The sequence below is a fragment of the Dromiciops gliroides genome, chromosome 3 (genome assembly GCF_019393635.1).
Source record: "Dromiciops gliroides isolate mDroGli1 chromosome 3, mDroGli1.pri, whole genome shotgun sequence".
NCBI lineage: Eukaryota > Metazoa > Chordata > Mammalia > Microbiotheria > Microbiotheriidae > Dromiciops > Dromiciops gliroides.
The window spans coordinates 514814788-514827161 of record NC_057863.1 but is presented as its reverse complement, the minus strand read 5'-3'; the positions used below and the strand labels follow the sequence as shown (position 1 = coordinate 514827161).

General features: G+C 34.8%; 1 protein-coding gene across 2 annotated transcripts in view; it reads left to right on the top strand.

The window, feature by feature from the left end:
* CCDC82 (coiled-coil domain containing 82) overlaps window positions 1-12374 on the top strand; it is a 55144-nt gene that overhangs the window by 17210 nt on the left and 25560 nt on the right. For both annotated transcript variants that reach the window (XM_043992219.1, XM_043992220.1), the window contains exon 7: window positions 359-529. In XM_043992219.1, coding sequence (XP_043848154.1) covers window positions 359-529 — 171 coding nt within the window. The remainder of the gene's footprint in view (window positions 1-358; window positions 530-12374) is intronic.

Genomic DNA, 12374 nt, shown 5'->3' with positions numbered 1-12374 from the left:
TAATGTAGAAAATCCACTTATGGATTATCCAGTCTCTTTGCTTCCTTTTCTTGATAGTTCTTTAATCCAGAAAATCATTCAGTCTTACTAGTTGTTAACAATTCTTATAATTTGAGAAGATAAAAATGAATACACAAATATTTTATCATATATCTTCTGTGTTTCTTTATATGAGTTTGGTTAATGTAATGAACTATGAATCTTTTCACTCAATGTCTTATGCACAACACTGTGCTAGACACTATAAAAATAAACACTGTCATTAGTTTTCCTTATATAATACCTGAGGTTATTTTGAATTTACTTACTTTTTAAAAAAAAAACACCAATTATTAATTAATTTATTCATTGTTTTCAGGAGCGGGTGGAAAATTATCCTAATGTAAGTATCCGCTGGAGGACTCCTGAAAATTGTTCATGCCAGGCCTGTGGACTCCATCGATACTGTAAATATACAGTACATTTATCAGGAAAATTATACAATGACAGGACCATGGAAACAGATGATTTCATGTCACATGACAAACAGGTAATTGTTTTCTTCTAAATTGTTTTCAATAGCTAGAATTTAAAATTTTGTAGTAAATAAACATATGTTGTCACTATCAGAACCAATGGAAAAAAATAGGTTCAGAGTGGCGAGGACAGTACTAATAGTTAATATCTGATTGAATCTGGAATGAGTTGATGACTTTATTCAATAGATTTACCTTTCTGTTTATATTCTGGTTATCCTAATATGAGCAGAAAGTTTATGTTCCCTAAATATATATTAACTGAGTAGTGATTGGGAGGGTTAATGATTGTAGAGTAGGCAGTTTAGGAAAGTATTAGGCATTGGGTGAAGTTAATCCAGGATTGGATTAAAATTTTGCTACAGATAATTCACCAAATGGAGAGTTACTAATGAAGAAAAAAATCATTTTACCGTACTTGAAACCATAATTTCAGAAGTATCTGTAACATCTCACTATAATTTATGAAATACATAGAGGATTCTTACTTTTCTGTGCAATGTATTCCTCAAGATATGTCTTAAAGAGGATTGCTATAAAGCAAAATCCTTGACGGCACATATGTTGTTATCCTTGTTTGGACTTCAGCAGAAAGTATCAAGGGAATGAGTAAAGCTAGCAAGAATAGTTTCTTGTTAGATAGCATCTAATGAATTAAAACAATGAAATGCCAGTCTGTCCTCCCCGCAAATGGGGTCTATTGATATGCATTTGGGGGAGGTAATCTACTTTCTAAAATGTACTGCATTTATAACCCCCCCAAAAATGTCTATAATTGAGAGATGTTCCTGGACATTAATCAGCATTTCCATTGTCTGGAGTTGGAAACCCAAATCTGAACTCTTTAGTTCTTCCCAGCCATTCATCAGTATGGCAAGGCCTGCATTTCTCTATCATGTAAGGTAATGTTTTTTTCATAATTCTTGTGCAGTGACTGACTAGGTTCCTTTGAGGAATTTATGTTGTGAATACTGCTCAGAAGGTTCATGGCAGGTAGTATATTCAAAATTAGGCTTTATTGATTAACTAAATAAATTATTGTAAAACTTCTGCCTTTCTCAATGTTTTAAGCATTATTTATAATGTCTAATTAACTTATTTGATAAATTACCATATGAGGCAATAGACAACCATATAGCATGTGCCTTTCCCAGTAGAACATGATATATCGATCATAGGAACAGGATTTACCCAACCGTGTGTTTGTGCATTAAAAATACCTCTTCACATTGTCTTTGTCATGTTTAGCTAATCCTGGCCCTGTCCCAGAAAAACCTTCATCTGTTTTTTCATGGAGCCAGCTCACAGTGGTAGGTGAAAGACAGACAGAGGATAGGGATAAATATCAGCTCTTAACAGGAGGGAGTTTGAACCTAGAAAGAAAATAAAGCAGCTACAGAAAATTGGCTGGACATGTATTTCTAGGGTTATCTGATATGGGATGGACTAAGTAGGACCATCAGTTTTATTGAGGCTCCTCTGAAGATCCCATAATCTATAACTCAAGAAAACCAAGGTTCCCTCATTTTTATGGCAAAGGATATTCATGATCTAAATGTCTTGGGATCAGGCTCTATCTGCTGAAAGGTAATACCTGCTATTAGTAGTTAGGAACCAAGATAAGCCAGATGCTGCAGTCCTGAGCATTTTTCTTCTTCATTAACAGAAAAAGATCCTTCCATAGTGGCCCATGTATCAGTGTCTAGATTTAAAACCGGTAGTGCTGGCTGAAAAAGCAGATATGATTCATTGAACACTTGAAAGAATCCACCATAAATTTTCCAATTCTGCAGATTCTGGGAATCTACAAATCAAAGACTCATTGGATTAACAATGAGTCCATTTTAAAAATAAAAATAACCCTATAGTTTAAGGTATCCTGTGAATCATTCACAGCTTACTATAAATTGAGAAGAAGGGAGCTTTCCTGTGAATACTTAGCTTGGAGAAATGAAAATTTTAATTGAAACTGTTTTCATAAGAGTCCTAGGGATCTTATAGGCCGCTTGAGTTGCTCCTTCATAAAACAGAGCCCACTATGACCCAACTTACCTTATTTCCCAGGGAGAGCCAAGAGTGGTATGGCAGTAAAGTCAGAAAGAAGCAGAAGACTTGCTTCCTTAACATATTTGAGAAGGTGCCCTTTCTCATATATCTCTCAGATGCCTTAGGAAGTTGAGGTTTCACAAGTGACTGTCAGAGTCAGATATGCCTGAACAATGCAGTATCTTTGAAAAGAAATTTTGATGGGCTCAAATGCACTCAAGAAAAAGTGAGTTTGTCAAGTAGTAAGAATTAAAAACAACTCATATGGAACGTTTCAAACAAAAAGGACAAGAAGAAAGCCCCTAGCACACATAATATGGAGAATTTGTGATAAAATATGGACAAGAGTCACATAGGATGAAAAAAGAGTCTGTGGTCTATATTAGTGGGCGTAATTTCAGCAGATAGAGCCTACCCCAATGAAACCAGAGATCCTTTGACTGGAATATCATGGCTTTGTAGGAAATACTAATTAATTAGGTTATTCAAATTTGTCACTTATTTTTTATCCATTCTTAGCATATTAATAGCACTTGCTAATTGTAATTTCTGTCTAAATTTTAAAATAACTACTTTCTTGAACCCAGGTCTTCTGGATCATGGGCTCATAGGGTATAGATCTGGTAGGGACCTTAAAGATCATCTAGTTCAACCACCCCATTTTACAGATGAGGAAACGGAGACTCAGAAATGTGAAGTGTCTTGTCCAAGATCACATAAGTATTAAGTAATAGATCTTGACTTTTTTATGAGTGCCCATGCAACACTTGGGCTTTCTGACTGTTAGCCCTCAGTTTCACTACATGACCATCCCACCTTACTTTCTCTCATACTTTTCTTTTGAAAAGTGTTGCAGCCTATTTTTGCCCATCATGTATCTCTCCATTGTTTTTTGGGCAGCCTGAAATTTTGATTCTTTGGCGATTAACTCTGATGTCCAGCCATATAGTATCACTAAAAGAATATTTGTGTTAAAAATATGGGTTCTTGGCTTTCAGGAAAAAGCTCTTGAAAATGCTAAATGATTTGCCAAATACAATTGATCCCACCCTTTCCTTCATGTTCAGGTCTAGGCTCACCTTGTTACTAATATGCTTTGTCCAAAAATACATGTGTTGATGTACCAGCAACATGTTAAATATTAGTACTATCATGGACACACATGCAGATTACACTAATATGTAAATACCTGTTTAGCTGGAATTAGAACCTAAAAAAACCCAATAAGTTCTAGAGGTTTTGAAAAGGGACTGAACCCAATGGGAAATTTTAATGCAAAAATAAATTTCTGACTTTAGGTTTCCATAATTGTTTCTGCACTCACATGGTCTTGTTCAAACCCTCATCATTTCTCACCTGAACACTACAGTGGCTTAATAATTGGTCTCCCTTCTTCAAATCTCTGCCCTCTCCTGTCCTTTCTCCAAACAGCTGGTAAATTGGTATTCGTAAAGCACGCACCTGAAAATGTCTCAAAAAGTCTCAAAAAGCTTCTTTGGCTCCTGTAGAATAAAATACATATTCCTTTGGTATTTAAAACTCTTCAGGTTTGGCTTCAACCTGTCTTTATAAAGCAAAGGTTCCTAAGCTGGAGTCCATTAACTTTAAGTGGGTACTTTGTAATTCTATGTATTTTATTTTATGCATTTAAAATCATCATTCTGAGAAAGGGCCATTAGGAATCACCAGATTGCTAAAAGAGTTCGTGACATAAGAACCCATGCTCTGGACTAATTTCACATTACTCCCTTCACACTGTGTTTTAACACAAAGTTTCTTAAACCCCATATGGCATCAACTAACTGAATGTGGGGGTCACAAAAAATGGCAACAGTAAAAGGTTATTATGTATACCTATTTTATAAACCTGGGGTCACCTAAAAGTTTCTTAAGTGGAAAAAGTTTGAGAAACACTGTTCTAACCAAATTGGTGTACTTTATATTCTTCATACTTGATGTTTCATCTCCTACCTGTGTGTCTTTGCAGGCTATCCCCCATGCCTGGAATGTTCTTCTCTTCACCTCTGCCTTTTAAAATCCCTATCTTCCTTCATAGCTCAGCTCACTGACATCTCCTGCATAAGTTATTATTCCTCCAGTTATTAGATTCCCCCCCAACAATTGCTGTGTATTTATTTTGTATATACTTCTCTGTGTATGTTTCATCCCCTCTATTCTCTCTCCCTGGTAGAATATAAGCACTTTGTGGGCAAGGACTTTTTTGTTTTTCTGTCTCCAGCACATAAGAGAGGATTTGACACATGGTAGGCATTTAATAAATCCTCATTGAATTGACGTCTCACTGTTTTAATTGATGCATCAACAGATAATATGCTGAGTAAATGTAATATATTGAGATCCTCTAGTTCTTTTGCCAGTGAAACTCTTTGAGAGTCTTCCTGAAGCATTTCACTCACTGGATTACTATGGGAATTTTGTTTATATTAATCTCTTGTTAGAAAAATTTCCTAGTTATCCAGAAGTATATAGGTGCCAATTTATGAAGGTCCTAAGAACATTGTAGCATTAAATTAGTTAAGCAGTGGTGTACCTGTTATATTGTACAACCATACTTTACTCCATTGATGACAGAGAAAAGTGATGCCCCCCATGAAATTGTGTAATAAATGGGAGAACAAATTGGTGAACTAATTAGGGCAACCAATTTAAAATGTTCTCAGAGTCTAGGTCTATTAGAGTTATGCTTTCATAAGAACAATGAAAGTGTGACCTGGATGTTCTCTGCATTTCCACTGTTTTTTGACAGGGAACATTGTACTCTGGTTTCTAAAATCATAGTTGCAAGGGATTTGGTAATGCTGTTTGGTAGCTTGACTGAAGAAAATTCCAGCCGTGATTTTGCCAGAAATGGAGAATAAAAATGCTATAATTGTTGCCACAGTCGACTTCCTTGCCTTCTTAAAAGCAGCAGTTTAGCAACATTTTAGAAATCTGGTCATATATCTGCACTGCAAACTCTTTTAGTATGCCAAAGCTATCCACAGAAACACCTCTGTTGGCAATTACAACAGCTTGCCTAGGATAATTTTCTATAACTGCTTTTGATACAACACAGATAATAGATTATTTAGGAGATTTTAATTTAATTCAAGTTGCATAATAAGAGCAAACTTTTTTACATTTACAAAATACTTTGAATATATTATCACATTTGATCCACAAAATTTTGTGAGATAGAATAAATATTGTTCCCACTTGAAATTAAGTCTCCCAAGTTTAAATTTATTGGGGTTTTTTTCCCCACAAAGTAAAAGAAATGTTTTTATAGCCAATTTTTAAGTTGGAAAGAAGAATAAAAATATTTTACATTTCAGTTTCCTACAAACAAAAGCATTCTTTATAGGTAACACATCTCTTACTTATCCACTTACTTCTATTAGCAGCCTCCTGGATTAGATCTTTACCTATCCAAACTACTATTCTTAAAATGTTCTTTAAAAACCTTTAATATCACTTTATTCTACAAAGTGGTTACTATGTATTTGCAAAATCTTGTTAAAGAATTTTAAAATTTCATGGAACATATTAGATGTCTGTTATAAAATGTGCCCCCAGTGCTGTGTGTTGACATTTTAACATACACTTTTTGCTTATTATATGAATTCACATATACTTCAACTCATTTCATGTCTCCTGAACCACAATTATACATAACAGAAACTTGAACTAACTAAAGTCTATAAGGTAAGGATTAGTTTGCAATAACAAGATGATGTAATACAGAGTACCTCTGCTGTATTTTGAAAAAAACCAATAAAGTGAGTCAAAAGATGTGGCTAGATGTAGTTTCCATAGTTGTGACCCTTTTCATATATTGTAGGAGGAGGAAAATTTGTTCTTTTAAGAGAACAATAGTTTAATTTCTTTACCTTTTTATTGTCAATTTTTAAGTTGCTGATTATATAATATTCTTCCCCAGTGTCACTCCCATCCCATCTTCTAGTCTTGAATTTCACACAGGAATCAAGACAAGTCCATTTGTGACAATATATACCAGCAATGAGTCTAGTTGGTTTCTTTAGATTTTAAATGTGTAGAGGAAGCTTTATGCTCTTTTGTGTAGTTTTAAAATTTTTCATTGTTTTTATAATTGTATCTTTTAATTCCATGGTGATCTAAATAGAATAAGATTATAGCTTCCCATAAACATTATTATTTAATATTGAGTGGACATCAACATGCTTTTATTTTAATACTAAAGATGGAGTTTGGCAAAGTCCTTATTTCGTAAAAATCTAAAACCAGTTTTACAATTTGACACATGGCATTAGAATTATACAACAAAAGGGGGAAACATTGAGATCTGTAATTAAAATATAAGATAATATACACTACCACTCATCTAAATCCTAAAGTAGTCACCATAGCTAGAGGCTCTAAATTTCACAAATAATAATTTGACTTAAAAAATAGATCTCTAGGTCTCAAAAGATGTTTTTTGAATTTAACATTTTAGTAAATTACAATGTTTTCAATACAAAACATTAGAATAATTTAAAGATATGTATTCACAAATTTGGCATATATTTTATGAGTAATCAAATTCGTTAAATAAAGAGCCCACTCTCCTCATCATTGCCCTTTGTTGAAAGTGACTCATTGTAGCCACATTGCTCCCTAGACTTAGGATGTAACAATTTTTGAAATAATATATTTTGCCCTTTGTGCTAAAAGGTTCATCACCAGAAGGTTGACCACCAGGTGACAATTTTTCCCCTATAATAACGACAGATAAAAATACTAAGTGGCTCTTATTATGTGCCACTATGAAGGGTGGCAGAGGGTCAGGAAAGGGGGCAGAGAATGCTATGAATACGGTCTACATTGATCATCTCAGTATGTACTCTGTCCAGTGACCAAGACAGAACACACTACTGGAGAAGATGCACAACATGTATAATGATATTTTCCTTGTAAATGAAATCAATAAATAAGCATTTTTAAGTGATTACTATGTGCCAGGCACTATGCTAAGCATTCGAAATGCTTAGTATATGAAAGGCAAAAACAGTGTAAGCAATTAAATTGAAGGATGTCAGGCTGTCCTTGGAGAGGCAAATTAAAAAAAAAAATCAGTGGAGTTGGTTTCATCATGTGCCAAAAGACAAGGCACAATATCTCATGAGATATTTGGCCCCTTTGCTTTGCATTGTCCATTATGAACGTAAGAAAAGAGATCACCATGAAAATAATTGCAATTTATATACTAAAATCCATTGTGGAGGATAAATAATTAGTGAAGATCAGTAAAGAACTTAGCAAAATCTTCCAAGTGAGCTCAATATATGCCTTCATTCCTGGTAGCTTTGTTGCAAAAATAGATGGAGAGGAAGCTTAAGCTTGTTGGAAAATATGTTTTAGGGTTGAGAAATATAAAACTATATAATAGTCAGAAACTGTATATCTATACACTATGAATACTTGATCCAAGAAGAGGTGGATAATGCAGATTGTCGAAAGCACCAAAGTACAACATAAAAAGTTAAATTGACTATATCTTAACATACTGAAAGTAGTTTGTTGCAAATTCAGGAGTTGTTTTGAAATCAGCTGACTATACTATCACATTGTAGTTAATTAGAGCAAAGATCCAAGTAAATACTAAAGAAGAAAGAATAATACTGAGAAGACACCTTTACAGTCTGAATAAACAGCTAATTAACTCTTAAAAATGGGAAATAGTTAAGGATATGAGTGGAATGAACGGGAAATGCCACCATTTAAGGTATATTATAAAAATAGTATGAAAGACATCACAGACCTGTAAAACCAGAAAAAAGAAACAGATTACTCGCATACAAAATGAAAAGATAAGGAGACCTGCAGTGCCACAGTGATACTCACAAAATATTTTTAAAAGGCAGTGAGTTGAGTGAATGTGGATATTATGGAGGATTTATTAAAATACATGAACAAGAATCCCTTGGGGGTATTAGATTTGAGGGGGTAGTGATCTAAAGTGGTGGAGGATGACAGCCTATCTTAATGTCAGAGGTTCTATATTTATGGTTACATAGCTGACTGAGGACAGAGAAAATGGAAATCACTGGACCCATTATATATTGATTTTAAGAAATACACTATTGGGGCAACTAGATGGCGCAGTGGATAAAGCACTGGCCCTGGATTCAGGAGTACCTGAGTTCAAATCCGGCCTCAGACACTTGACACTTACTAGCTGTGTAACCCTGGGCAAGTCACTTAACCCCCATTGCCCCGCCAAAAAAAAAAAAAAAAAGAAATATACTATTAGTTCCAAATGAGATGCAAAATGAGGAGTTAGATGATTGCCAGTCTTTTCCATTGCCATAAATTCCCTACTGAAGATGTGCATGAAAGCTTTTTTAGTAAAGTCCACAGCACTGTGGATGATTGGTCTAACCATCCACAAATAAAGTGGGTGAAAAATATATATTTCCCAAAGTATGGCATGCCCCTGAATAGCTAGCTTGTTGATTTAATCCATCATCATAGATATGTTTGTAAACTGAGATAGGTACTGGCCTTGTGTCATTGGTATAGGGAAATCCCAAGTGATAGAACTCTGACCAAGGCAGGCCGGCATCTTTCTTAAAACATATCAATCAATATTTATTAAGCACTTACTGTGTTCCAGGTACTGCTTTAGGCCTTGAGAACACAATGAATAAAACAACCCCTACTTACAAGGAACTTGCATTTTAATGCAACCAGGACATATGTACATATAGGACAAATATAAATGGAATAAATGTGAAAAAGTTTGATATACAATGTTGTTTGGAAGGGAAGGCTTATTGTTCACTTTGCAGATATCAATTTCAGTTGAGTGATGTCAGAAGCCAGACTACAAAGAGTTTAGGAGTGAGTGAAAGGAGAGGAAGTAAAACAATGAGGGTAGGTAGCTTTTTCTGAGTATGTCTGACAAAGAAGAGATATATAGGACATTTAGGTACTGAGAAAAAAGAGGTGAGCATAGAAAATAATGTGTATGGATTTTGAGATAGAGACAGGGAGGAGATATTAGAAGTTTGAGGAAGAAAGAAAAGATTTGGAAAAGCTTTTGGGAAGTGTCAGGGAATGAGGTATGGAATCAGCTGGAGAAGAATACAAGGATTGCCCGGATGCAGAGAAGGCCCAGTTATAAAAATCATAATGGTGATTCCTCATTTGATCATGGATTCTTAGACACCTTGTAATGAATCTTTGCATTTGAAACCACTATTCTATATAAATAGTTTTGTTATAGATCCAGATGTCTATGCTCAGTTGTAAATTATATCAAAGAATTTATTTCAAGGCAACCCACTTCATGCTTTATCTGAGAGAATAAAGTTAGAAACATGGATTCTGGAGCAAATTCACATCTTATTTCAAAAATGTAATCATTTGTCAAAACAAAGGTCAATAGCTAAAGAGTGACTCATCCTGGAAAGCTCAGTGTTGACAAGTGCAAGCAACTGTTGACATTTCCTTTGTCATCATTTTGCTTTGTGAAAAATAAGTGAAATGGGACTTTTTTTTCCTCCTTATGCTTCAGGAAACATAAAAACTGACTGACTTCAAAAGAAGCCTAATTAATGTAATGTTGAAGTGACCTAAAACTTAATTTTAGAATTTCTAAAAGAATGTACATAGGATCACATAACCAGTTTTATCAGAGGCAAGATTTGAACCCTCATCTTCTTGACTTTGAGGCCAGCTTTCTATCCACCATCACACTGTCTGCCTATAACAGTAAGACTGGGACCAAATGAATTAAGAATATGTAGCCCAGACTACTATATGTACTTGGATAGATAGTCCATTCAGCTAATTCATCAGCAACTTGTATCTTGGTGAAGCATTAGAGCAGAGCCAAGAACTAAGTGGAGAAAGGAAACAGATTGGACTGCATTTGGGAAATGTACATAATTTTCTGTGGTCCAAATTTGTGATAGGAAATATGTCTTTTAAAAACTCATATTCTGGGCAGCTAGGTGGCACAGTGGATAGAGCACTGGCCTTGGATTCAAAAGGACCTGACTTCAAATCCAGCCTCAGACACTTAACACTTACTAGCTGTGTGACCCTGGGCAAGTCACTTAACCCCAATTGCCTCACCAAAAACAAACAAACAAAAAAACCTCATATTCCTATGAGGGTATATGGTTATGAATTATGGAACATGACAGTATCCAAAGAACCAATATTTGGGGTAATCTAGAGCCTAGCTTCTTAAACTATGTATTGCAACCCCATATGGGGTTACATAACTGAATGTGGGGTTCACAAAAATTTGGCAACAGTAAAAGACTATATATACATATTTAATATATCTATAGACCCAGGGTCATGTACAAATTTCTCAGGTGAAAGGAGATCATAAGTAGAAAATTTTAAGAAGCCCATACCTAGAGGGCATTCATGGGTATAAGTAGGCTGCAACATATTCCCATTAATGACTCATGTATAAAAAGTGGAGCAAAAAATATTTCATATAAGTAATAAATGTATGATGAGGAAAGGAATTAGGTTAGTCATGTATTGAAAGCCATGGATAACTAATGAACATTCTGATTATTATACTTGTACTGAAGAAATATATATTTTTTTAAATGTAAGATGAAGACTTTTATCATGTGGGGGTAAATTATGTATGGAAAACTTCTGAAAGGACATGGAAAAGAAATGCACAGAATGAAAAGGCATGAATGGTTTGTGTTCTGCATTGTTGGGGGGAGTAACCACACTGACAAAATCACAGGTCTGTTGAAGTATGGATTTTTAATTCAAAAATTTATGATTCTAAAAAAAAGGCTATATTTTATTCAAATAAATTTTTAAATAATTTCCATTTTCCACTCATAAAACTTCACAAACTGTGTTTTAGAAAATTCATTTGAGGGGCAGCTAAGTGGTCCAGTGGATAGAGCACCAGCCCTAGATTCAGGAGGACCTTAGTTCAAATCCGGCCTCAGACACTTTACACACTTACTAGCTGTGTGACCCTGGGCAAGTCACTTAACCCCAATTGTCTCACCAAAAAAAAAGAAAAGAAAAGAAAAGAAAAGAAAATTCATTTGAAAACTGTTGAAAAACCTGCACAATTCTAAGAAAAAGTATAACCAAATGCCATGGATTTAAGTTAAAATTAATTAGTAATTTCTCTGGTTCACAAAAGCTTTCCATGCTTTTACAAGTTAGCCTTAAACACTCTATTGGTGCTTTATAAAATGGCTATGCTACAAGAAAGTTTGAATATGAAGCAACATAGGATAGTGAAAAGAGTAGTGGACATGCGAGTCAGAAGATCTGAATTCATGTTGTGACTCTAATTACTGTGTGACCTTGAGGAAATTACATGGTCTCTCTGGGCTTCAGTTGGACTAGATGAACTCTAAAATTATAGAGATGCACACAGGTATCACCAATTAGTTTTAATTTTAAAAATATAGAAGATGGGGACAACTAGGTGGCACAGTGGATAAAGCACTGGCCCTGGATTCAGAAGGACCTGAGTTCAAATGTGGCCTCAGACACTTGACACTTACTAGCTGTGTGACCCTGGGCAAGTCACTTAACCCTCATTGCCCTGCCTAGATAAATAGACAGATAGACAGATAAATAGATAGATGTGATGAAAGCAAAGGTAATTAACAGAATGAATAAAGGAGTTGGGACAATACTCTAAGAATTAGTGCAAGTAGTGTTAAATTTCAGAACTAGGTAAAACTGGTGTAGAAAGGTGAACACAACAAAAGATTTGGGGGAGGAGGAAGAAGATCAAATAAAGGAAAAGACAATCAGGGTGTATAGGACAATAGAAAAGGC